Source organism: Anser brachyrhynchus (assembly GCF_964034855.1).
Source record: "Anser brachyrhynchus genome assembly, chromosome: 1".
Lineage (NCBI taxonomy): Eukaryota > Metazoa > Chordata > Aves > Anseriformes > Anatidae > Anser > Anser brachyrhynchus.
The window spans coordinates 42,686,442-42,714,275 of NC_137694.1; the positions used below are offsets into that span (position 1 = coordinate 42,686,442).

Here is a 27,834-nt window from a genome sequence, read left to right on the forward strand (position 1 = left end):
CTTCACACTCTATGTTTGTGTTCTCTACAGTTAAGTACAGTTGGCAAACCAGAAACTCCTCACAATGTCTTCCCTTTCCCCCAGAGCCCCATTTGCTATGGTTTGAGAGACCCATTTGCTATGGTTTGTATAGAAAACTTGTGGCTCTTCAGTTCTGTGCAGCTCCCGAGCAACCCAAATGCAGCTCCCATGACAGAGAACCATAACTCCTAACTCAGCCAGTGCAAACTGTTTAGATTAACATCACAAGATCACCCTGGAATCTAGCTGTTTGCCCAGCCACAAGGGCTCAGAGAGGGGAAACAGTAGTCATTCCTGCCAGTGAGCCATGCCCACAATTACCTTTTGCTCTTAATGCTTTTGTAAAGAGAAATCTTGTGGACATCAGTTATGATGATTTTTATAAAACAGCTTTTAGGATCAGGAAAGCTGGCCCAACCCTGTTGTACAGTATCACATAATATGATGCAGTTGGGCGATTTAAAGTATATTCTCTTTATCTTTTACATGAAAAGGTGCTAACCATTAGGTTCTAACCTATATTTTTTAAGATTAATTATTATTAGGTTCTATTGTGTATATGAAAGCACAACTCCAGTAATTGCCAGGAAGCTAAATGCAATACATAATATTCCCCCTATAGTACGTCTTCCCTCTCTGCTGTGATTTCAGTGTATCATAGTCACATTTTTTCAGAAACATCTGTAGAAGGTTAAGCTTTGATTATGACGTGAAGAAAACTTGTAAAGGATGACAAAGGAAGACCTACTGGCTTGCTACCCAGTTTGCTTATATATTCTGAATGATTGACTTGCATACAACCTTGTGACTGTACATTATTATCTATTGTAATTTGTTTCTCCAGGCATACATATCTCCCTTTTGACAAGCAAACCCAAGATTCATTCCAACTGACTTTTCAAATCAAGCTTCCTATAAGCAATATGGCTTTGATGGCTATGTTTTTGAGATGAATAAATTATTTGCACCAATGACAAATTATGTGCTCCAATCCTCTGGTTCTCCCGTTAGATCCTAACCATACTGAAATCAGGGCTAGAACCTACAGCATTTTCTTAGTTCAAATATCATTTGCAATTTCTGTGCCTCTCATTTTCAACTTCTAGCACAAGCTAAATGCTTCTAAGGACTCTCAAAAGTACTTTAGTCATACCTGGCTCCCTTGCCTTAAGAGTGACAGTAGTTTCCAAAACTTTAGGAGGAGTCTGGCATAAAAAAAGACTTTTGAAAGATGAAGATAACTTCAGAAAAACAAGAATTACAGTCACTGTGCAATAGATTTTTGCTTTTTTTAAATGGATCTTGTGTTCAGCTACATTGTAGCTATGTATTTTAGATTCCTGTTTAGAATCAAAACTGTTCACTCAAATTTCAAAATTTACAAAAATTGAACACAGTTTCTGCAGAAAAACAAAATATGTTAGGAATCTATTCATATTTTCATCACTGGATAACACAATTCAATTTTATACAAGTAACAAAAAATGTACAAAAACAAAGAACAGAAATCTAAAATCACAACAAGTATTTTATTTTACCTTTTTAATAGGTGATGTGGGTGTCCCTTGACCACCAGCTACTGAAGGTGCTGTCACAGCCACTGATGATGCTTGTGTACTTGTGGTATTTGCATTATTAGTTACACCTGCCAAGGTTTTGGTCTTATCTGAAAAATATTTATAAGATTCTCATTTTCATTTTTCACTCATAACTCTCTCACTTCTACAACAGAATTGAATTTCTTTTGAACAAGTTTGTCAGTCAACTTTCCCAACATTATTTTATTTATCCCTCAGTATTTACCCTTCCCCTCCCACTATATCTTAGTTAGGTTCATCTTCTTTTCATAACATTCATGCATATAATTTTTTACTTATTTTTGTTATTCAGGAAGTATTAAAACACTCAGAGATGCACAGACAGAACCACAGACTCATTCAGGGTGAAAGTGACCTAATTCAACCTCCAGCTCAAAGCAGGGCCAGCATTACATACGGACCAGGCTGCTCAGGGCTTTGATGAGCCAGGTCTTGAAAACCTTCACAGACAGAGGTGCCATAACCTCTCTAGGCAAACTGTACTTTAGCACCTGGTTAATCAGTGGGAGGTACATTGGCACGTAATAGTTGACTTGAACTACAGAAGATACTAATTCAAAGTAAAACATTTATTCTTGAATAACTGTGTATGTTGAGTATAAAGAAATAATTAACTGCATAGAGAATCCAGCCAACGACTCTGGACAGAAGAATTTAGCTGAGGCAGGAACTTGCTCTTCCTCGGAGAAACCACCAGAGCTCTGACTTTCCATTTGCTTCCTTCCTTCTTCCTCCCTTGTTTTTCTTATGTAAGTTTCACTGCCTACCTTCTCTGACCTCTTCTGCTCTGTCTTTCCTGCCCACGTCTTCTGCTGTGAACCTTAATTCCTCTTATACAAACACACATGTAATATCCTGGTTGTCATCCAACTGTTGTCATTGCACTTGCTTGAGCTTCGTAACCACAGAATCACAGAATGGTTTGGGTTGGAAGAGACTTGAAAGACCACCCAGGTCCAACCCCCTGCCATGGGCAGGGACACCTCCCACCAGACCAGGTTGCCCAAAGCCCCATCCAGCCTGGCCTTGAGCACCTCCAGGGATGGGGCATCCACAGCTTCTCTGGGCAACCTGTGCCAGGGCCTCACTGCCCTCTGAGTAAATAATTTTTTCCTTATATCTAATCTAAAAACTACCCTCTTTCAGTGTAAAACCATTGCCTCTAGTCCTGTCACTACACACCTCAAATCTGTTTCACCTACTCAAATTGTAAATTGTTCAGAGTGTGTTGGTACATGCTACCTGTTCAGTGCTGAGCAACGTGGGGTTCAATCTCTACCGGTTTGGGCCCTATTATAAGCATGCCTTTATTTCTACATGACCCGTTTTAAAAGCGTGCAACATTTTTATAGTGTTCTCATATCTAGCATTTCAGCGAACTACCAATGGTATGATTTGAAATCACACAATTAATGCTGTTGCTGTTACACACTTGCTCATAGTTATGGACATAGTTTAACAGATATTTTGAAGAATTAGTTATGCAGAAAACAAAAATATATATAAAAAACAGCTTGCATGACTAACTACACTTGATAGAAAGCTCTTTTAAAACACAAGGGGAATTAAATGGTTTTAAACTTCTGGGTCATGGTGATAAAATGTTCAACAGGGCAATGTGGGCTGACAGTATGAACTGAAAAAGGTTTACAGATGTACAAGCAGATCTGCTGGAAGTTTGTAAGCAAGTAATACAGCTTTAAAATACACAGTAAAAAGTAACAGGAGTGAAAGCACACAGAAAAATGAATTTTTCACAACAGCATTCTGAAATTACTTCAAGGACAGGTAGAACACAGTATTATGCATGGCTGAGCTAATTTTCAAAAAACAGAACTATCTCAAAGGAAGTAAGTTGAAAAACTGAATTGCTGAAAGTTTTGTTTATTTTTAGTGTCTTCTTGTCCTTTAGGAGACCCTAGTTTCAAATTCATATTTTCCTGCTTGGTCTTACAGAGAGAAATGTATTTATTGTGAAGCTGTATACTCACATAATCAATGAATCAGAACAGAATTTTTATGAAAACATTTCAAATAACCCAACAGATCATAAATCATACAGTTTCCAGTACCTCAGAATATTGAACAATATTAAGACATTTTACTGCTAGAATGCTCTTCCTAAGCTTACGATTTTTCAGTAGAAAACTACCTTAATCTGAATAATGGGAAAAAAAGGAAAGCACAAGCTTGGAATTTAGAGATGCAGTTCTACAGGGAAAAGCTTAAAGTCTGGCTTGCCAAATAAAGTATGATAAAGCTTTGTTGATACTAAAAAACCAAAGTTTACATAAATTAATTCTTGTGTCACAGTCAAATTTTCCTGGCACAAACTGTCTACTGGTAACGAAGAGAACACAGTTACCAGAGTCATAAAGTTCAGGAGACATTACAGTTAGTCCAGTTACTGAGAAAGTACTACATGCTACGTATCGTAAGTGTTCTGAGTTTATCCAAGTTCAGTCTCTGCAAGCAAGGGATGCAAGTATACTAAGGTGAAAGAATAATTACAAAGCGTGACAGACTTTTGTTCCTGCTTAGGACTGAAATGTTGGTTTATTTCAAAATACAAAAATAATTAAAGCAAACAGAATGTTTGGTTTCACAATTCATTTTTGTTTCTGCCTACATCAAGTATTTATGATATCCTGATTAGCTCTAAAATCCCTCTCTAACCTTACTATTTCAGGTGAATAAATTAGAAAAAATGCTTTAAAATGAGAACTGACAGATCATGAAAATAGGTTTACGCATTTTAACAAGCGTAACTATGAAATATTAACAAGACATTTGTAATGCCATCTGCATCTATTATGTTACTGCACCGCAATTCTAAATTCTAGTTCTAAAGCTATGCTGTTCTTACATCATTATTTGCTTTAAGTCTCTGATAATCTTTCAAGAAGAAAAAAAGCTAAATTCCACTGAAGAGCAAGCTGTTGATCAAGGGAATTATTTGAAATGCTCTAGAGGAAAGATTCAGCTTCCCTGAAGGTTATCAAGGCAACCTAGACAAGAGTTAAAGAATGAGCAAAAGTAAGCCTCATTATCCTCAGAAGGCAATGTATTTTACTTTGTTGGATTTCATATCAGTACCAGATCCTTCAGGTACCAGGAAAAAAATAATCTGAAAATTGGATAGGACTGGTAAAAATCTGCAAGAGATTCCATCTCTACTTCTACAACAGAATAGTTCCTATATGGATAAAAACAATAACTCCAGTATGGCAATACCCACAAATTATTACAAATAAAGCAGTGCTGAATGTGCCTGTAACTTCATGGTAAATTTAATGTACACTCCCACCAGCTGTAATAGCGTAAGTAGCTTGCCTTCCAAAGATACTGAGTGCAGTCTCACTAAAATATGCACATCCCATAATGAAAAGAAGGAAAATAACTATTATTTTTGAAATTTAATCAGTCACAATAGCAGTCAAGCATTGAAAACCTATACATCTGAAAAGACAAGCAACAGAAGGAAAAATATAGAAGGACAAATAAGAAGGAATAATAATAGAAGGAACATATGTGAATAAATGCAGGAATTCTTTTTAATTTCAAACACAAGGGTTCTTTTCTATATTCATTGATAATTATACGAAAGATTTGTAAATCTGGATAGTGATTAATGGTGAAATAAGAACATACAGTTACATTGTTTGATTATATTTTCATTCACCCTCCTGTTTCATTCTTTCTTTTTCTTCATTTTTTCCCACCTAATTTCTATACACAGATTTGAGACTCAGAAACCTTTAAATACTCCCAGAGACCTATGAATAAACAGGCAAAGCATTTAATGTCTCCCCTCATCTAGGCTGCATGAATAAATTTAAACATCAATTTTCAGCTTATTTTCAGAAGTACTGAGTAATGCGTTTCTTTGCATACAATTCCAAACTTTTCCAAGAACGTTCCTCTGGAAATGAAGTTGTATATGAAGCATATGTTGAAACAACACCTTTTGAAGTTTATTTCAGCACGTAATTGAGAGTAAGTCTACACGCCATTACTTTATGAATATCTAAGATTGTCATATTCATACCGGTATTTACTTCAAGATGGCAAGAACAAATAAGAATGTTTGTGCACCTGCTGTTCCAATCTCTGTACCAGCTCCATAAGCAAGCACTGCTAATAAAGTCCTCATTTCTGCTTTGACCTTCTAACTTTGTTAATGTTTTTTAACATGCTGCTTAAGGCTTATATATTCCAAAAATGTAATTTAAATAAACTGTTAAATAGACAATCATCTAAGTAGATTAACTGCTTTAACCTCAGTAGCCATCAATAAAAGCACTCTTTCGATATCTCTGTTATGACTTGACTTTAGACATACATAAACGTGCTTCAAAATAACTGGAAGCTTAGTGAAATGCAGAAGTGAAACTTAATATACTTAACGATGCATCATATGATGTTAAAGAAGTAAATTAATAAAGCAAAAACTTAGACAATACTCCAGATAACATACCTGTCTCTGCTTCAGATTCTGAGTCGTCATCTTCCTCCTCTTCACTAGAACAACTGGATTCATCCTTCTTTCCCTCTTCCTCTTCATCTGCTTTCTCATGCTCGAGAGACTCTATACTAGATGCATTCTTTTCTTGCTCCATAATCAATGTCTCTTTACTGAATTTGAAAAAAAAAAACAAAACACCAAACTTACTAAGTCCTGAAAAATTTATTAAAACATGTCAAGTAGAACTTTGTGCCAGCTTATGAAGTTATGCGTTTCATTAAGAGCTCATCATTTTTCCTAGTTTACTTACTTTTTGAATGTTTTCTGTGTCTGATTATTATCCATGTTGGCTGTGGATTCAATTAGGGGAGATTTCTTTTCCCGTTTTTCACTATGAAGCTTCAAAACATAGAATAATGCAATTAAATTGGTAGAACAGTAGCAATATGACAAAATTACTAGTGGAGGGAACTCTTCTTCAACTGTAAAAAATGCTAGAATGTTCATACACTTTCAAAATGTCAAACCTCAAAGTTCTAAAATCTCAAAAACTGTTATTTCCACGGAGTTGCTGATTGTAGATGCAATAGATCATAAAATGCCTACTGGAGAAAGCAAGTAGGAGAGCACCTTCTATCTTCTGGAGCTTTCCAATGACTGTAACTGACCAAATAATGGCCTGAAAGAACAGCTGAGATGACTGGCATTACCTGAATTGAAGCCCCAAATCAAAACTTTGATTTTAATCTATATGCTACTCTGAGCTAACTGTGTACCATCATCACACATGTTATAAAGTATAATATATACAGATGCAAAAATCCTACCAGATTCTGCTTCTTCTGTAATTCTTCTAAATATCCTAGAATATCTTCATCTGCCACGTCAAATGCTGTCTGGCCCTGGAGAAAGGGAAAAGAAAACCGCAGTTTTGTACAGTAGAATTTAAATATAACAGATTTTGATGCCTTATCACATTGATGATGCAGGTAAGAAACGGAATTGTACAGAGAAATTAGAACACATACGCCAAGCTCTATTGCAAACTGTTAGTCTGTCAGTGACTGAAAACAATTTTGCAATATTACTTTTTTTTAAAATTGAAACAGAAGCATCTATACCCTCATGAGTAAACACTTCTTTTAAGACAGAAAAACATGACTTCAATAAAATTTTACTGTCCGTTGAAGGAAAATAAATACTATAAAGGAAAATAAAACAGGCTGAAAGAATGTAATGCTCACAACATTGGTTCCAAACAACTATTCCAATAGAAGTTGTATGGATGGACACTAACTAGTTAGTACCCTGTCCATCTTCAGGCTACCATATACGGTTGATTTTTTGAAGTTTAAATTATTTAAGAAAACATAGTCATACTTTCACATTTTTGCAGTAAAACTGTATTTACATTTTCCATTCTGTTTTAGGAAAGATCTGCTACAATTCTTTGCTCCTATCCCCCTTAGTGTGTGATTTTCATGGGATGTACTTGAATAAATGTCCTACTGTGATTCATTAACAGAGAGTAATGCCTTTAGCTGGAATTTCTTCGGCTTGCCGTATCTCACATCTACATAGTCATTACAATTCTTGAGTAGGCCAGATGCCCACAGGACAACAGATTCTATCTTTAAGGTCAGAATTGGTAAAGGTTTCAAAAACTCCTTTTCTTCACCTCCACATGAAGACAAGAAAGGCTGAAGCTCACAGTTGCACAAAGAAAGCCTAACTTACTTGCTTCGATACTGCAAGAGAATGTTTTGTATTTGGAAGTCTGCATTTAAACAAAGTGAGTTTGGGATCTAGGCAAAGTCATACATCCACTGGTACAAATGCAGCTGCATCAACATGCCGGGTGGACACGTTGAAATATGGTGAGATGACAACACCAGTCAAGTAAATACTTCTGTACAAAAACCAGCAATAAAGACAGAGCTGTCATTTTAAAGTGGTCACAGCAGCTTATAAAGATAATGAAATGTGTTCATATTTGTCTCGTTTATTTCAGTTTGTCAAAATGTTAACTAGGGACAAACATGCTCCTAATTACATTGCGAAGTCTGTCTTAAGTGGTTAGAAAGGACAGAACTTTAAACCACTGATTTTCTCATCTATAAAGCTTCTGACCATACACCAGAAGCACATGCTCCTTTCAACAAATACTACCCAAAACGGCTTGAGGTCCTCTGACACAAACTATTCCATATAGTGTAACACAGCCCTAACTCGGAAACTAAACAACAAAATTATCTCAAGTTTATACTTGCATTGTGACTACAGTTTTTAATCTAGCTTTCTATTTTTAGGTAGCTATTAAGTAGGTTTATTTCCAAAAAACATCAAATTAGGCCTATCTTGGCCACAAAAAAATCACTTTTTTTTTCCCTGTTGTAGTTGGAAAGTTTTATCTAAACTCAATCAATACATGTCAATACCTGAAGTTAAGTGCCTAAACAATAATGGCTGAGCTCTCTGTGATGCTAAGCACCTAACAACTGAAACTAAATGCAGTGGAGTTCTCAATCTTCATCATCTCTAAAAGCAAAAACCTGTACTGGCTTACTTAAAAACACAACAGGTGAAACTTTCCTAGTTTACACAGACAAGCCTACGTGACAAATAAAACAGCTCATATCCCTCTGTACCTCCTTTTTTCTTATTCTTTTCCCAGCTGAGCTGAATACAGATTTATGACAGTGCTTTCAGGAATACCACCCTCCACATTTTCAAAATCCCAGTAAAAATCTAACAGATAGTCTGCTAAACTGGCTTCAATTAATTGCACCAGCTTTTGATTACCTGACACAAAACACAATTATACACCTGATCTTAAGAAGTTCTGTAAGTATTATACAGAAACAGAGTTGAGACTGTTTGAAATGAAATTCCAGATTTCATTCATTTTATTATAAGCAATCTTAACTTCTAAAGGAAGAAGTCAACAAAGAATAAAAACATTAAGCAGCAGTAGTTTTGCCTTTATACTACTTTGCCTACTAGCAAATTCATGACCTAATTAAGAATCTGTATCTACCTATTTCCACAATTAACTTTTAAAAGTTATGAAAAAAATCAATGTTAAAAGTTGGTCAATATACAATACTGACAGAAATTGGGAGCAGATCAGAATCTAGCTGTACAACATGATGCAAAGAGAAGAAAGAGAGCTTCATCACTTACACAGTTCATCAAAGAGTCTCAGCTCCTTGTGACACCTATGTGAATCATTAATATATTTTTATCTGTTGGGAGCAAGACCTTGCAAAGCCAACAAGCTACAAAAGCCTTCATGTAGAGGTTGAGGAAATACAGCTTAGGTAGCATCCAAGTTATGTCCAGGGAGTCCACAGATGCCTAGAAGTTTCTTAGAGTGCACCCAAAGCAGCTTAGTGGTAACTTTTTAGTATTCCAACACAAGCTGTTTTAATTTAAGAGTTAAAAGCAGAAGCTAATGCCCAACACTACTCAAAAGCATCATCATTGTCTTCAGCAAACAAATGTTGACTGAATACACTGCCTCTACACAGTCCATCTAGTCACTGATTTTGTACCTCTGAAACATCAATAAAACTGTTCTATTTTGAATTTTGTTGTAAAAGATCACATGGATCATTTAATATAGAAGTAAGTATAAACTGGGCCTAGAAAATAATTTAGACAATCAGGAAATTTAGTTTTGAACACAAACATGCTGTTTTGACAAAACATGCATTATATAAAGCTCCATGTACAGTAAACAGCAGTTTATCATCACTTTTCTTACCCTGGCTTCTAAAGTCACTTTAGAGACCAGAACTTTGTATCTTGACAAGGATTACATAAAAATCCTACCACTTTGTTGACAGCCTCCATATCACAAAGGTTTTCCACTAAAATGCGACATGCTTCTTCTTTACCCCAGTGAGCAGCAGCATGAAGTGGTGTCCAGCCATCATAATCTTTAATATTTACATCATAGCGAGCCTGTATTAAAAGCCTAAAGAAATTCAAACAATTAGACCTTGACACTGCTGACAGATAGCTAAACTATCATAAAATCATTTCATTATTCTACAATAATACTCTTTTCTCATTAATGTCAACTAAACATTTCTTATTTGGGTTACTGTCATTAATTTTATTTCTCCTCAGAAATATTTGCCTTCTCATTGTTCAATGGGCATATTTACTTTTAAGGAAAATTCAAGAAAAATATCTTTTTCTTTTTTATTCGTTAATTTCTCTTTTTTTCATTCACTCTTTTTAATTTCTTCCTATATAGACAGGCATTTTTCTCTCTATGTGCAGTGGTAGTGAAAAGCCTTTTTAAGAAAAAGAAGGCTGTAAAATGCCAAAAAAGTTAGATACACAGTTCGAATCTATTAACTTATTAAAACATCCTTCTATTTTTATATTAGTTGCTTGAAGCTTGCATCTCCTCCTGTCGCTAACATTTGATGCTGTAAGAGCCTAGTGTTTACATACTTCAATTGGTCTCTGAGTGGTAGCTGAGCTCCTTAAATGGAGGACCTGCTTTGCAGCATGCATTTTAACACTCAAATTCAGTATGGCTCTGTTGTGATTGTTGAAGTGTCAACAAATACTCAGCCCAACAAACTGTTTTGTGTAAATGGTTTTTGGCTCTCTGAGCTGAAAATTTAATTATTAATTAATTATTTAAAAAAATATTTAATAGTTACTAAAAAAATCAAATAATCGTGAAGTATTCTTCAATAAAAATCTCTTGATTTCTTAAGAGCCAATATACTTATACTAATATCCTCCAATGAGTCAACTTTCACACAAAGTCTTGCAGTCTTACATCCTACACAGAGCAGGTTTTTTGCTATTTTGAAACCATCAAGAAAATTGCCTGAACATATATTTTTACTCCTCCTAGGAAAAGTACAGGAACTGTACTACAAAAAAGACACTAACTGACAAAGGTTAAAAAACAACAACTACAACCCCACCCCACAGTTATAGATATAAATCCCTTATAGATGCACACTATTTTAAAATAAAAATTATTATTTCCAATAGAATTATTTCTCTTTATCATGTTGAAGCATCAACTGTTTCGTTTTTTTTTTTTTTTTCCTAAGCAGAACTCCAATTCAGTAAATTATATGTAATGGTTATAATGATTAAAAAATTTCTCAGTCAACTTTGGTGTTGACACAACATGACAATGCTCTGCAAACCTTAATGGTAGCCATACTTAAGTAGTCAGGGTGTGTGCTCATCTTCATTAATTTTACAATATATACAATATATAACTGTTACTAGTCCTGCCAAGGCAGTCAAATACATTTATAATCACAGTGAAACAATGTATTAAGTATGCTGTACTTCACTAAAAGCTGAGCTTTGATGAAAAACAAATGAAACCTCTGTTACTGTATATACTTTGTGTTGTATTACATTAGTGAAAGGCTATGGATGAATTAGGGGACACCAAAAGCCTTCCATGAAAGATTTAAAGAGTCACGATTTTCAACAACAATCTCAAAAAGCAAAATTAAATTCTCTATTCTTTAGGTCTGAAAACCTTTACTCTGGATCACAGACTCTGCTCTATGTATGCAAATAAACCTGGTGCTGTGAAAATATGCTTCACCCAGAATGCTAACTGGCATTATAAAAATAATTAAACTTGTTTATACAGTTGGCTTTAGAAACAGGGAAACCTTTTTTGTCAACTTTCTTTTGGAGTATTAAGGATCATTATGTACACTGCGTTCACATTTTGAATGACATCTAGAAAACTAACAGCATCATGATTTATGAGTACTTGAAAACATAAAATCAAATTCTGAGGAAAATACGGTTCTACAGCTTGTAATTTTCCAACATACAATCCCCAGCAGTCAGATGTGCCCAATCCTAACGATTCCAAGCCACTTTACCTCAGCAAGATAATGAAATGGGAAAAATTCCCATTTAAACTACACTTACTTTAAGACTTCCGTATAGCCCTTAGCTGCAGCAACATGAAGTGCTGTACCACCAGATTTTGCATGCCTGACATCATTTATATGGCCACTGTTGAGCCACTGCCTTGCATCTCGGAGCATTATTCGTTCTTCTTCTTTTCGAGCTGCCTCTATATCAACTCCTAAAACAGATAAGGAGGGGGGAGAGGGAAAGAGAGGACACGATGTTTTAATTCAAATACTTAAATGCAATTATATAACAAATCTTATCTCATGCTTATGTGGTACAATAAAGATCACAGCTAAATTTTACGAATAGTATTAGTAGTATAATAATTATTATAATAGTATATAGCTAGATATGAGTATCTTTTTGAAGATGAACCCCAAGAGCTTACGGAAACATCCATTTTAGCATCAGTATGACACTTTGCATGTATTACACAGTTTTTCCCCCCAAAAAATCTACTAAAACTGGCCCTCTGCTTTTAAGAATTTCTACCATCACAGTAACAATCACTAAAAAGACCTGTTCAAAAAAGAGAGAAAATTTAAAGTTTAGCCTTATTAAGCACTAAAGTATTAATCTTGTTCATATCTGTAGAAACTAGAAAACAGCCATGATTTTTTATACTAGTAGAAATCTATGGGAAGAGGAACAACCTAGCTTCTGAAGATTGTCAAGTACTTACAAGACAGAACTGTAGTTTTCGTATTTTCTAAAGAAATTTTGGTTAAAAAAAGTTTGTCTTCTATCACTGTGGAACAGAAACCTTAAATAGCCAAACCTTTTGAGATCTCCCTTGGATTCTCAGGTAAAAAACAAACAAACAAACCCACCATATTGAAACCATTTGTACAGCAGATTCTCACAAAAAAAATCTCATACACTGACAAAAGGCAGGAACACAATATAACATTTACAATTATACATAGCAGTTTCAACAGGTAGAAAAAAAAGCTCAAGACCTAAATAATGCGGCAGAAAAGTGGACTTGAAGAGAAAGATGCATGAGTATTGCTCTATCTATGCTGACTGAACACCAACAACTTTGCAAGGAAATGGGACTCAGGAACTGTGGTTATCAAGAGTGAAAATATAACTGGGCTGACCTCCAAGAGAAAACTCATCAGTAGACCAACCCTCAGCAAAATGACTTTATGCGTATGATCTGTCTTAGACACTGATATGCAGGGTCTTGAGAAATACACATTGTTCTTCTGACTTTTTATTTTCTCTTGGAGCAAAATATAATTTTGACATGACAAAAACAAGTGAAATCTGGAAACAGGTACTGACTTACTGGATACAATCACAAACTTCAACAGTAACCTTCACAGCCTATAAAGCAGAAATTAAACTATTTTTTTTTTAACACTGAGATAGGAAATCTCTCCCGCTCTTGGCCTCTGAACTAATTCAACCTTCTTTCATCTGTCCCCAAACTGTTTTTTTCCAGCAGTCATTTTTGCATCACATAACTCTTCTAACTGCCCAACTAATCAAGCACAATATAAAGCAATCACAAATAAGCCTATGGAAACCTAGAACATCTCTGTTCAACCCTACTCTACATAATTAATTAATTTTAATTGATTTTCAAAGCCTTCATAATGAACTGCAATTTCAGGCTCTAATGTCTTCAAAGAAACTGAGCTATTCATCCTTTACAGAGCAAATGAATGCCCAGAGTATGGAAACCAAACAAAATCCAGCTTGACTGTTGCCCGTTCAGACATGCAACAGGAATTGAGCTGAAGGATAAAAAGGTCTGCATTAAAGAAATTATGAATATCATATAAGGAAAAGACAGGAATGATATATAAATGATCGTATGTAATGTAATGCATCATTGCATTGTATGCATTGCATGCAATATAATGCATCAGAGGCTGGTGCCAACACAGAAATTTTATTTTTTTTTTTGACCATGGGGCGCTTTACTCGGCACTGATAGCCGCAGACGGGTCCCTATCTCTAAGGGGAAAACGGATTCTAGCCCAGGAGCTGGCAGGGCTCATTGAGAGGGCAACAGGGCTGAAATAAGGCTTGTTGGAGCTGTGCCAGGGGGAACAACGGCAAGGCCAGGGGAGAAGGCAATGGCCCAACTGAAGTGCATCTACACTAATGCGCGCAGCATGGGTAACAAACAGGAGGAGCTGGAAGCCATCATGCAGCAGGAAGGCTATGACTTGGTTGCCATCACGGAAATGTGGTGGGACCACTCTCATGACTGGAGTGCTGCAATGTCTGGCTATAGGCTCTTCAGAAGGGACAGGCAGCACAGAAGGGGTGGTGGTGTGGCTCTCTATATTAGAGAGTGTTTTGATGTTGGGGAACTTGAGACTGGGAATGATACGGTTGAGTCCCTATGGGTTAGGATCAGCGGGAAATCCAACAAGGCAAGCATCCTGGTGGGGGTCTGTTATAGACCGCCGAAACAGGATGAGGAGATGGATGAGGAGTTCTACAAGCAGCTGCAGAAGTTGCAAAATCTTCAGCGCTTGTTCTCGTGGGGGACTTCAACTTCCCAAACATATCCTGGAAGCACAACACAGCCCAGAGAAAGCAGTCTAGGAGGTTTCTGAAGAGCCTGGAAGATAACTTCCTGATGCAGATGGTTAGAGAGCCTACCAGGGGAGGTGCCCCGCTAGACCTTCTGTTCACAAACAGTGACGGACTGGTGGGAGATGTGGTGGTCAGGAGCTGTCTTGGGCAGAGTGACCACGAAATGGTTCAGTTCTCTATTCTTGGCGAAGTCAGGAAGGGGACCAGTAAAACCGCTGTCTTGGACTTCCGGAGGGCTGACTTTGAGCTGTTGAGGACACTGGTTGGCAGAGTCCCTTGGGAGGTGGTTCTGAAGGGCAGAGGAGTCCAGGAAGGCTGGGCACTCTTCAAGAAGGAAATCTTAATGGCTCAGGAGTGGTCTGTCCCCACGTGCCCAAAGACGAGCCGGCACAGAAGAAGACCGGCCTGGCTGAACAGAGAGTTGTGGCTCAAGCTTAGGAGAAAAAGAAGGGTTTATAATCTTTGGAAAAGAGGGCGGGCCACTCAAGAGGACTATAAGGATGTTGCGAGGCTGTGCAGGGACAAAATTAGAAAGGCCAAAGCTCATCTGGAGCTCAATCTGGCTACTGCCGTTAAAGATAACAAAAAATGTTTTTACAAATACATCAACGCAAAAAGGAGGACTAAGGAGAATCTCCATCCTTTACTGGATGCAGGGGGAAACTTATTTACAAAAGATGAGGAAAAGGCTGAGGTGCTTAATGCCTTCTTTGCCTCAGTCTTTAGCGGCAAAACCAGTTGTTCCCTGGATACCCCGTACCCTGAGCTGGTGGAAGGGGATGGGGAGCAGGATATGGCCCTCACTATCCACGAGGAAATGGTTGGCGACCTGCTACAGCACTTGGATGTGCGCAAGTCAATGGGGCCGGATGGGATCCACCCGAGGCTACTGAAAGAACTGGCGGAGGAGCTGGCCGAGCCGCTTTCCATTATTTATCGGCAGTCCTGGCTATCGGGGGAGGTCCCAGTCGACAGGCGGCTAGCAAACGTGACGCCCATCTACAAGAAGGGCCGCAGGGTAGACCCGGGGAACTATAGGCCTGTTAGTTTGACCTCAGTGCCAGGGAAGCTCATGGAGCAGATTATCTTGAGTGTCATCACGCGGCACTTGCAGGGCAAGCAGGCGATCAGGCCCAGTCAGCATGGGTTTATGAAAGGTAGGTCCTGCTTGACGAACCTGATCTCCTTCTGTGACAAAGTGACACACTTAGTGGATGAGGGAAACGCTGTGGATGTGGTCTACCTTGACTTCAGTAAGGCTTTTGATACCGTTTCCCACAACATTCTCCTCAAGAAACTGGCTGCTCGTGGCTTGGACTGGCATATGCTTTGTTGGGTTAAAAACTGGCTGGATGGCCGGGCCCAAAGAGTTGTGGTGAATGGAGTCAAATCCAGTTGGAGGCTGGTCACTAGTGGCGTCTCCCAGGGCTCAGTACTGGGGCCAGTCCTCTTTAATATCTTTATCGATGACCTGGATGAGGGGATCGAGTGCACCCTCAGTAAGTTTGCAGACGACACCAAGCTAAGTGCGTGTGTCGATCTGCTCGAGGGCAGGAAGGCTCTGCAGGAGGATCTGGATAGGCTGGACCGATGGGCTGAGGTCAACTGTATGAAGTTCAACAAGGCCAAGTGCCGGGTCCTGCACCTGGGGCGCAACAACCCCAAGCAGAGCTACAGGCTGGGAGATGAGTGGCTGGAAAGCTGCCTGGCCGAGAAGGACCTAGGAGTACTGGTTGATAGGCAGCTGAATATGAGCCAGCAGTGTGCTCAGGTGGCCAAGAAGGCCAACAGCATCCTGGCTTGTATAAGAAGCAGTGTGGCCAGCAGGTCTAGGGAAGTGATTGTGCCCCTGTACTCGGCTCTGGTGAGGCCGCACCTTGAGTACTGTGTTCAGTTTTGGGCCCTTCACTACAAGAAGGAAATGGAGGTGCTCGAGTGAGTCCAGAGAAGGGCAATGAAGCTGGTGAGGGGTCTGGAGAACAAGTCTTACGAGGAGCGGCTGAGGGAGCTGGGCTTGTTCAGCCTGGAGAAGAGGAGGCTCAGGGGCAACCTTATCGCTCTCTAGAGGTACCTTAAAGGAGGCTGTAGCGAGGTAGGGGTTGGTCTATTCTCCCACGTGCCTGGTGACAGGACGAGGGGGAATGGCCTAAAGTTGCACCAAGCAAGGTTTAGGTTGGATATCAGGAAGAACTTCACTGAAAGGGTTGTTATGCATTGGAATTGGCTGCCCAGGGAAGTGGTTGAGTCACCATCCCTGGAGGTCTTTAAGAGACGTTTAGATATTGAACTTAGTGATATGGTTTAGTGGAGGTCTTGTTAGTGTTAGGTCAGAGGTTGGACTAGGTGATCTTGGAGGTCTCTTCCAACCTAGACGATTCTGTGATTTCTACTGTAGAACAGATATATATGGTAAAACAGACTACAATAAATCAGATTCCTCAAGTTTTACTAATCCACTAACAACTAAAAAGCCAGACTTGGAACAACAAACTGGCAAACCAAAGGCAATTACGCTGGCACTGCTGAAATACCCTTAAGGCAGTGGATGGCAGATTGAGGTTTGTATTACGTTACATATGAATTAGATTTTCCTTGATTGTTTTTTATAGCACAAATATAATAAAATATCTCTCACCGAGAAACCCTTTGATTAAATTAGGGTATTACAGCACATCTATTGCCATAACAAAAACTGCCCATTATACAAGTAAAAAACAAACAAACAAACAAAAAAAACACCTTGAAAATGACATACTAAAAATAAAAATTTCAATGACAATGACATCCAAACAGAATGAATGGAAGTATTACATGCTACTGGAAACATAAGGTGCCATTTCTTTGGTTCGGGGTAGCATGACATTGCTAAACTCCCTTTTCACCCATGAAAAATGCCTGTGCTACAAGGAGGTTGAGGTGCCGATTTCTTCCCTTTTGGTATATACATACAAGCAATGGTAAGATCTAAATAGTCATTTCACGGAAAACTAACAAGAGACCACCATACCTGAAAAAGTTGCGTTTTTTTTTTTCATAAATAACTTTCATTTTTCTCTGTTTTTAAATAATATTAAATAATATTACATGCATGCAACTTCAAAACCTGAGGCTTTTCTTTTTATTCAAATTGGCTACAAGTTAATTTGGAATAGACTTATTTTTGTAATCTTCAGTCAATTCAAACCATAACAGATATTCCATAGCAACAAATATGCAAAAAGGAATTTAACTGAAATAAAAATAAAAAAAAAACAAAAAACAAAAAACACAAAGTTGGACAAAAGATTCTGTTCAGTAAATAAATCTGGTAAAACTTTATGTCAAGGATGGATTTAAAGATAAAACTTTACTAAGTATCATAAAATAACTGAGGCAGGTAATACATTAAGTGTTTTAAGCAGGCAACTGAATTTCTAGACTCATTCACTTAATCTGCTAAAATAGTCATTTCAGCCTCTGCAATTTAATAAAAAAATAGTAGAAACTACTGAAAACCCATTAATCTGAGTTAAAGGCTGCAAGATAAATGAAGACACGACTTGAAGCACTAAGCAGAGCCTAAGGAGAAGACAAAATATTGAAAGAAAGTGGGGTAAACATCAAAGAAATGTATGTTTCTAGAACTGTCCATCTTAACACAATGCATGACAAATAAATCTGAATGGAGATTAAATTTTACATATCTAAAAATCTTTAGAACTCTGACCAATGTGAAGAATTAAACCCAGAAACTTTGAATCAACGATGTATTTATAATCATGTATTCGCATTCCTCCAGAAGACTTCTACATATCGTATGTATGAACTAGTGCAAACTGTAAATTTTTGGGGCCTTTACATCTCATTTTCTTTCAGAATGACACAGCAGTGCAGACCAGCAGATCTTAGGAAAATAATTCTCTGGATTAAATCATTTACATTTTAGTGTTTCCTGCCAGGCACAATTATGCTAATAAGTAGTTTATATATCACGTTAGGCACACTTATCTCCATCCCCTTCTTGCATGCCAGAGTTCTAAGTGAAAATACTCATGGCACAAGTAACTTTCTGCAGGCGAACAATCCTACATAAATTCCTTTCAACAGAAATCTGCTCACGTGTCTGTTTGTTTTGAAGCACTTTTGAGAAAAAGTTCCTCCAAAAGCCTGATCCTGAACTTCCAATGGCGAATGTTTAAGCATAATTTCTATGTATGCCTAGAGAACTAAAGAATTATGCCAAAATATCAATGCTTTGGCAGAAAAAGTAATAAATGTTAAATATAATACCCTGTGAGTATCACAAATGAATGTATCTGTGAAGCCCAAACAAGACATAAAGGCTGTAGAGGACTAACAGCTGCATCAATATGTTATTTTACAAGACAATACATTTCTGATCGTGTTTCAACAGATGAAAGTAAGAGAATCTTGCCGATCTAAACAAAACACCTCACGGTACTAACTGGCACAAAAATGGGAATTTCTACGAACTTTGTGTCATAGAAAAAGGGCTGTGCTCTGAGATATGCTAAACGTTGCTCCCATTATTAAATACAGCAAAGAGAATATGAACAGCCTTTATTATACCGTATATGGACCTTCCTCCTTGCTTTTGCTTTCACGACTCTGCCCTGAGACACCAGGGTGAAGGATCCCGCAGCCGCACCTTTCCCCCACCACTTTCTGCCTCCGGCCCGTAGATGGCAATGTGCTGCTGCCTCTCGGCTCCAGCCTCGCTTCCAACACCCCTGCATTAACCTCTGGCAGCCCAAGCACCGCTCCGAGCAGTAATAATTTACTGCGAAATGCTCTCATTTCTCCTGATCAAGACGTGTCAGTCAGCAGCTGTGCGGAGGTCTGACACGCCGGGCTGCGCGGGGAGCAGACAGCGGGGCCGAGCGGGACCTGAGGCGCTGAATCAGCCTGAGCGCGGCTCGGCCATATAAAGGCATGTTTCATAGATACCGCCGGGAACAGCGGCCCGCTTTTTACTTCATCGAGTTAATGTTTATATACAAACGTAATAGTTCACATTTCAGCCGCATAAACAAAGCTGAGTTAAGCAATACATTCGAGATAGTCTCATTACATTTACCTATAATTAAGAATGAGGAACACTGGCTTCTCCTTGGAAATGAGAAGCGGCCTGCCTCCCGCCCCAGAGGAAGTGCCGAGCCGTATCCTCACCTCCTGATTCACCTCACATCACCTCTCCCCACCAGCTCACCTCCCGAGAATGTTGCCTACCATCCAAAATAACCACTTGAGCAGTTAAAAACACTTTTTAAAAGACTTCTGATGATAAATAGCCTGCCACCACTAAAAAAATCGCTTCAGACCGTAATGCTTAACCCTACTGAAGACTTGAAGGAGAGGCAGCATTTAGAACTGGCCGGCTTTAAATGTGATTAAAGTGGCAGCTAGGACTGAGGCGATGGCCAAGCAAAACAGCTCTCAAGTCTGCCAGCTTTCACCAGTGCACATGAAAAGACTTTACTAGCAAATGACAGATTCCATAGCTATGGTATGCTGATACGCCACAGAGCTGAAATATAAAGGGTCACATCAAGAAACTGGAAACAGTGCTTTTAATGTAAAGGTAAAAAATTCTGTGGATTGCAGTGGCATCTATATACATGGGAATGGCCCATGATAAAGCCATCAGACATATGGAGAAACAACAAAACAGGTGCTAGAAGTTTTTGTATAACACAAAATAGTTAAAACATATGGTGTGCAAAGACTATAGTTGTTCAGCACTACACCTAAATAACTTCCATAAAACAGCTAGTTTTCCTATTAGTAAAGTGTTCTGTTCAGATCTGTGTCAAAAAATCTGTATATATTACTATGGCATGTTTATAATTTACCTTCTCATGAAGTTTAAAATTAAATTGTGTTTTAGGCTTAAAAATAATTAAGCCATTACTTGTTCACTCTAGAAATAATGTAATAAATGTAGCTTTATTTATATACCAAAACCAATATAAGAGAATGTTGCAAAATTAGTCCAAATTAGACAAAATTCAGCAAACAATCTTTATTCTCCTTTGAAGGTTCGGGTAGAAAAACGCTTTCCCTATTATCAGAGTGCTGTGGCTTCATCTATAGGATAACAAGTCCGTTAGTTCAGAATGACTGCAGAGCCCATTACATCAACACAGGCCTGCTGTATGCTCAGCAGAATACAAGGTGGTCTCGTTGCGGGACCTGTGGCCCACATCAGAGGACACAAGAAAAGAGAGAAGAAGCCTGAACCAAGGGTCGCGCTTTAGAAGTGTTGCACAAGGAGATGGGAATAACTGAAGAAAGACAATAATAACAGGCAAGTTCTATTCTTTTGTGTCCAATACTCCTACCAAAAGGACTTGTAAAACAGGTAGCTTAATTGGGATAGCTGACCACCTTTCTCTCTAGACAGTTCAGATTTTGTAATCTGAATGCTAGAATAGGATGAGCAAACACTTTGGATCCTTCTCTCTATTAAGCCTGCAATGTCACGTAGAGCTGAATTGTATTCTATTCTACAATTTCTGTCTGTGAATTTAGCGTCTCCAGAAGCTCCCATTTTTAGTGCTGTAGTTAGATATATCCTTAAAAAGTAACTCAATGTTTGTGAAAATTGGTCATAAATACAAACAAACTAATGAAGGCTGAACTGAAAGACTGTGGTTTAAACTTTTCCTATATAGACTCAAGATCTGCAGAAGCAGCAAAAAGGATAATCTAGTATGGTGATTCTCCTCAGATCTCTAACAGAAACAATGTCAAACATCATCACTTCAAAATATCTGAATTCACAATGAATCAGATCAGACTGATCCACAAAATAGCCCTGACTGCTGATGCCAATATGTAGGAAGCCATATTCATCGCATTAACTAAGCAATGCAAAAAAAGAAACAATAATAAATGTAGGAATAAATATACATTAAAAAGTTGCCAAAAACAAGAAAGAGAGAAAATGCCTACATAATTGTCACGCTGCATGTTATATCTACACAGGGGTAAGATTTTTGGCACCCAGGTTTGTTCCTTTTCAAAATAAATTGGCTTATTTTCCACTACCAGTAACACTGAAATGGGGTTTAATGTTCCAGAGACCCCACAGGTGATTTGGTTTATCAAAACTGCAGTATTGCTTTATTTTATACAAGGAGCAATGGTAAAGCTGGAAGCATATTTGCATTTAACCACATGTACGTTCAAAGATGAAACTGTCACAATACATCAGTGTTAAATCCACACCAACATAAATGATTAAGTTATTTTAGAAATTTGAACTTCTCTAGCCACAACCTATGTACAATTGGGCACTTTTCAAGTGACCATGATCATGGCTAAACAGTCATTCTGTATGTAGTATTACTTTATGTGCAAGTTAAGGATGCCACCAAATGCACATTATTAAAAATTTTATGCTGAGGCTCATGTGTCTTGTGATTTATTAAGATATACACTCCCATTTCATACTCAGATTCATACTCTTTCTATTCCATCCTCATTCATGATCATTAAATATTTCCTGTGATTTTATCCCTTCAGGTAAAAACCCTTAGTTTTTATATCTTCAGACACAAATTCAGAAGGAGGGATGCTACTTGCCTTCTTCCCTGTTTCCACAAAACTGCAACTTCTAAGTGGTCTTACACTCAAAGAAACTAGGTAGAAGATATATATATATTCTACATATGAAATATGTATATATAAAACAATGAAAAGAATAATTCATATAAAACAAAGCACACATGAAATACCTAGGTTGAAACCTTGCAAAACTAGTTCTAGATAGATTTAACAGCAAAGAATATAGACTTTTCCAAGTTCTGTAACAGGCCTATAAGCAAGCATTAATACCAGTTCCAAGTATACGTGCACATATATGTATATATAAAACGTGTGTGTGTACGTATATGTATATATATATACACACATAACCTACATATATATATACAGACATATATATGTATATATATATATACACATAACCTATATATATACATAACCTACATACATATTTATGTATGTAGGTTAGACTTTAGAGCACCGTTAGCAGCAGGAAGGCAGAAATGCTGTCACAAATGTTCGAAGTGTGGTCACTCTTCAGGACATCATGAAGTCCCCTGTTCTCCAGAGGGCAGTCAAACCACTTTGAAGCAGAGTCCTAGGAAGTTTCTCACCTTACATGGTGCCTCCCTCACCAATATATTTCTTGAATCATCAGAGAGACCACAGTCTTCTGAAAAACCTTCAGCCAATCCAGTTAACTGGCATAAACACGTAGCAGGAGTGCTTGAAAAATAGGTTTTCCATAGCAACTGAAATTCAGTATTTTAAAATAGCCTGGATTATCCCTTTGGAAGCTAACAGCTACACTGTGGGAACATCTCCTTTCTTCTCAGGCTTGTAAAAACAGTGCCACAGATATTCTACTGTAAGCTTTAAATATAAAATATGTAAACTACACTGAAATTTTCAATGAATTGTTGCATTTAGTTTAGGTTACCAATGCTGATTTTACAATTGGGCTGTTCAAAATAATTAAACTTGAAAAAAGAATAAAAATGAATGTTGAATCTGCACTGTAAAAAATGTACATAAAAACATAACAATGTATTATCAAGAACATATAAGGGAGACTTTGCAAGAGTTCTTTTTCTCAATAATGCCAGTTTTACAAAGAACTACAGCCAATTAATATAGTATGCCAGTAAAGTCAAACGCATCAAAAACTACACAAAGAATTTAGACTGAGGTACATTCCAGAAGTGACTCTCCATCAAGGATTAACAGTATTCTTAAAAAAAATAAAAATAAAAAAATAATAACAACTGTGCTTTTTTCCAAACTAATTAAAATTGACGAAAAAATATTCATATCTATCTAATCTGGAGTCTTTTATGTGCTAGCTATAAGACCTATCAATTAAAATTAAGTTAGCAGCAATAAATAATTGAATCAAAGCCTCTGTTGAATCTACAGTCTGCTTCTATGTATTAGCACCCATCTCTTATTTCCCTGTATATCATGTCACCACTTTCTTTTCAACATTTCCTTTGGGCATTAAACAGCTTTAAGCATACAAATTAAATCACGGCAAAGCCTGAAGCAATTCCTGTTTACTATTACATTATGTAAATCTGTTTTAGAGATATAAAATCAATGCTACAAAAAAGTAACGTAGGAAGAAGACTTTTAAGAGAGAGTAAGATGGCCAGAAGTAATGGAGATGCAGCTCCCTAGCATGCCCCTCACAAAGGCTCTGTCTTTACAGACTGCCATCTTCCTTCAGAGTATGATGTAAGTCAGACTACACCATCCCTCTTCTTGTACTTAGAGTTTTGGGATAGTAATGCATGCCTATCAGACTCAGGACGATGAGTCAACAACATCTGAATGTTCTCCCATCTGTGGAATGGGAAAACCTGAAACTTTCAAAAACCCTGGAAAAACCACTTGAAGATTGCAAAATGGGAAATAGCAATGTAAGGAGGTAAAAAGGATCAGAGAAAAATGAATCAGAGAAAAATGGATCAATATGTTTTTTTAGAGGCCAGTCCCTCTTGCAAAGATGTCACTGCTAGCATTGCCCCACCCATTTTCTAGGAGTAAAGTGGACATATTTAGGATATATGTTTTAAAATGATACTATCAAAATTTGATACCTTTCCATTAACTGTTACATGAATGCTCACCTGCATGGTGCTCTCAGGAGGGCACACAAATTACCAGATTGAGCTTAAAGTTTCCTGACTGGTTGTCAGGCCTAAAACAGTTTAAGACTCCTTATCCTAAGAAGTAGTTTCAGACATTTGGCATAGCAGAACGGTACTCGGAAGGTCAGAACTAGATGCAAAGCGTGGTTTATGTAACACGGTATAGTTGTTTACTCTTGTTTCAGTTATTCTAAGCTTTCAATGGAAAGGAGTTCCCTTTGGGCTGGATTCACTTCATGCTAACACTGACATCTGAGTCACTGTAAAAGTGCCTACTTCCCTCCCACGGTAATTTACTTCAATACAGATGTCTTGCTTCAGACACAGTTTAAAGCTGGGATATAGAAGACTACATCCCAGATGGACCGTATACCATCCATACTATCTGAACACCAGGTAAATTCTGTTGAGGTGTGTGAATATAGGAATGCAACCAACACCTGGGTTCAGTACTTCCAAGTTCTTTCTTCTCAAAGGGCTGGGATGACTTAAAATGCCTGGAACACAGCTTCAGCACTGTACACTGTATTGACAACCCTCTTTAAAAAATAATTGAATTTAAAGTTGTTAATTTAACACGAGTTTTCAAAAGCATATTTAGTGTTCGATAAACAAAAACAGCCTTTCATATTCAAAATTACCTTGTCTATTTACTTCATTCTGAAGCAGCTCTTCCATTGCTTCTTCTTCAGCAATATCTAATGGAGTGTCTCCTTCACTATTTACAGCTCCTACATGTGCTCCTTGGCTAATTAAATACCTGCCAATAGAAAAGGAAAAACAAACTTTTTGGTAAACAAAAAGAGAAGGGGAACTTCAACATAATAAAGCTGATGCAAAAAATAGCAGCCACTAGGATATCACATGCAATGGATATATATATGTACACATACAATTAATAGAAGCGACCATATTTCGTATAAGCAAAAAAAAACTCATGACTACCTACAATCCCTGAATACCTACATGTCTTTTTATCATACTACCCATTTACATGAATAGAACTTCAGTTTGGCACAAAGATTTCCAGTCATATTTAAATACACACTTGCATGAACTGAAAGAAGAAAATGGGTAGGTGATGAACAAAATCAAACATACAAACAACGGCTGAAACACCAATACCCATGAGCTCCACGTATTAAGCCACTCTTCCTAGAACATCCATATTTAGTGGTACACCATCCTTCTGTAATCATTCTTTCTATACCCATATATTCCTTGAAATGATGACTCTAAGGCAGGTTCATAAAATTAATAAAACCAAAATCATCTCTGATCCTAAGTATTCCCAAAGTTAGCTTTTGTTGGGGAAATGAGAGAGAGCAAGCAAGCAGTACTTTGCACTTTATTCAAGTCCCACATGTCTAACTGGTTTGTTATTTGAAGTACTACTATCTTAGGATGCAACAACCTGGACTCAGTGGAATTGATTTCTGAATTTCAGATTAAGTCAAATGGATGGATTCCAACAATAAATCAAGAAAGGATTAAGTTATTTCACAGTTTTAAACCATAAGCCTATGAAACTACTGAGGACCTGCAGAATAAAATGTAGTCGGCTTCTAAGAAGAAATGAACAATACAGAATAGTCTTATACTTTCCGACCATAACATTTCTATTTCCCTAACAAATTAAACTGTTTGAGCCACAATAGCACTCAGCAAAGCACAACATTACAAACACACCTTCTGTCTTGCAGAGCTTAATTTACACCTTCCATATATTTAAGGAAAAAAAAATAAAAGGAAATACTCAGACTTGAAGAACTAGTTACCCACTTGGTAACAGGTATCGGAAATCGAAAGCGCTTTTTTAACCTCACTACGGTGGAATGTCAAATTATGCAGAAATCGATCACAAAATTAATCCACCACTCATACAAATACTTGAAAATATTTCTGTTTAACTACTGCCAGTTACTAATGACAGATGCCAGACCTAAGATAATTTTTTCCTTATCTTTATTCAACAACTTGGCGCTTCAAGGATCCTCCTTCTTCTCTTTTTTCTGATGTATGATTTTAACAGCACTTGTTATTAAACCTCTGCAATTAAGTCAAGAAAAAGTAATGACTGACAGGCCACAAAATGGAAATGAATTCCCAGAAGTGTAACTATATCTCCTGGGACACATACCATCAGTTGACACTACTAGCTTTGATGCTGGTATGTTGTGCTGTTTTTATTCTATTCCTCTTGAAAGAGCGTTGCTGTGACTCTTAACCTCTTTTGAGCTTAAAGAATTAACTTCTGCTTGAATGAAAAATTAATTCAAAGTAACTAATTTTCTCAACAATACTGGTTCCACTGTTTCAAGAGTTACACAGCATTTCAGGTTACATATCAGATAATTGCTATACAGGTTATTTGCTGAACAGGCAAAAACAACAGGGAAACATAACTTTCTAGCAATGTCAAAACTTTGGACTCAAAAGCAAAGTCAACCACCAAAAAAAATATAGTTATTAAAAAAAATCCCAAGTCAGCATTCAGGTACTTTTCAATTTCTTTTTTCTAAAATAAACATAAAATTGGTTCTTATAAAAAGTGATTTTACCTGTTTCTAACCTAATGCCTGCAGGGAAAAAATAAGCAACTTTTGTAAGGAAAATACGTACCTCACTGAAGTGGTTGTATTTTGTTCAACCTGTTCATTCAGTTCTAGACATATAGATAAAAGGATACAGTGCGTAAGATACAGGGCATAAGACTGCTCCTGATAGAAGGAACAGTGTATAAGAAAGTGTACGGAAATGAACAAAAGGCACTTCAGAAAGTTATTTAGCCATATGAACAACTTCATGGTTTTTACTTTAAAGTAAAATCCAAAAATAAAGCAGCTCACACACCAAAATGAGACCAGCCAAGTTGGAGGATCAGTAGGGCTGGAGAAGTGGAGTTACTGAGTTCCCCTTTGCATGTGCTTACAAGGTTTTGGTTTTACTGAGACAGAAAAGGAAGAACCACTTGATGAACAAATGAATTGGTGAACCTGCTCCAAATTCACATTCGAACTGAAGGGGTGAAAGAAGTAGGAGAAAGCTGACTTGCTGGGGAAGTGAGAACGTCTCCGTGGTGATGGTCCTTTCTCAGCCTTCCCTTGGCCACTCCATCCAGGCAACCTTCTGCTACCAGCACCGCAGGGATGAATAATGAAACAGGAATACCCAGTCTAAAAAAATATTCAAATGCCAACTCTTCTAAAGAAACCTTCTAAACCTGCTAATGAAAACAAATGTTTGTTCTGTTTTTCATGCCATTCAATAACAGATGTCCCTAACCTGAACAAGTTTATGCATTTGTTTATTTTCCTTTACAGTAACAATAGTTTCAGCAAAGCAATGACAAGGTTCAGATGGTACATGAAGTTACCCTGGTGCCTACAGGATGGTAACTTTAATTAGGAAACCTGGCACTGTCATGGGAAGGGAGAACAACCATTTCAGATGTGTAGGTGGCCTGACTCTGCATCATGTACAGAGAGAAAACAGATCTGGTAAGAGATCAAGAGAACGATGCTCTGTGTTTTTAAGGCATAGCTGAGCAAAAGTCAGCACAAAA

The 27,834-nt window shown here is 37.5% G+C and overlaps 1 protein-coding gene across 6 annotated transcripts in view; it reads right to left on the reverse strand.

Moving 5' to 3' along the window:
• The window catches only part of PPP1R12A (protein phosphatase 1 regulatory subunit 12A), a gene marked incomplete at its 5' end in the record, with an annotated part of 129,615 nt that overhangs the window by 40,955 nt on the left and 60,826 nt on the right, over positions 1-27,834 (reverse strand). For all 6 annotated transcript variants that reach the window (XM_080604877.1, XM_080604878.1, XM_080604880.1 and 3 more), the window contains 7 exons: positions 1,560-1,687; positions 6,097-6,254; positions 6,395-6,483; positions 6,912-6,986; positions 9,919-10,063; positions 12,025-12,184; positions 24,911-25,029. In XM_080604877.1, coding sequence (XP_080461003.1) covers positions 1,560-1,687; positions 6,097-6,254; positions 6,395-6,483; positions 6,912-6,986; positions 9,919-10,063; positions 12,025-12,184; positions 24,911-25,029 — 874 coding nt within the window. The remainder of the gene's footprint in view (positions 1-1,559; positions 1,688-6,096; positions 6,255-6,394; positions 6,484-6,911; positions 6,987-9,918; positions 10,064-12,024; positions 12,185-24,910; positions 25,030-27,834) is intronic.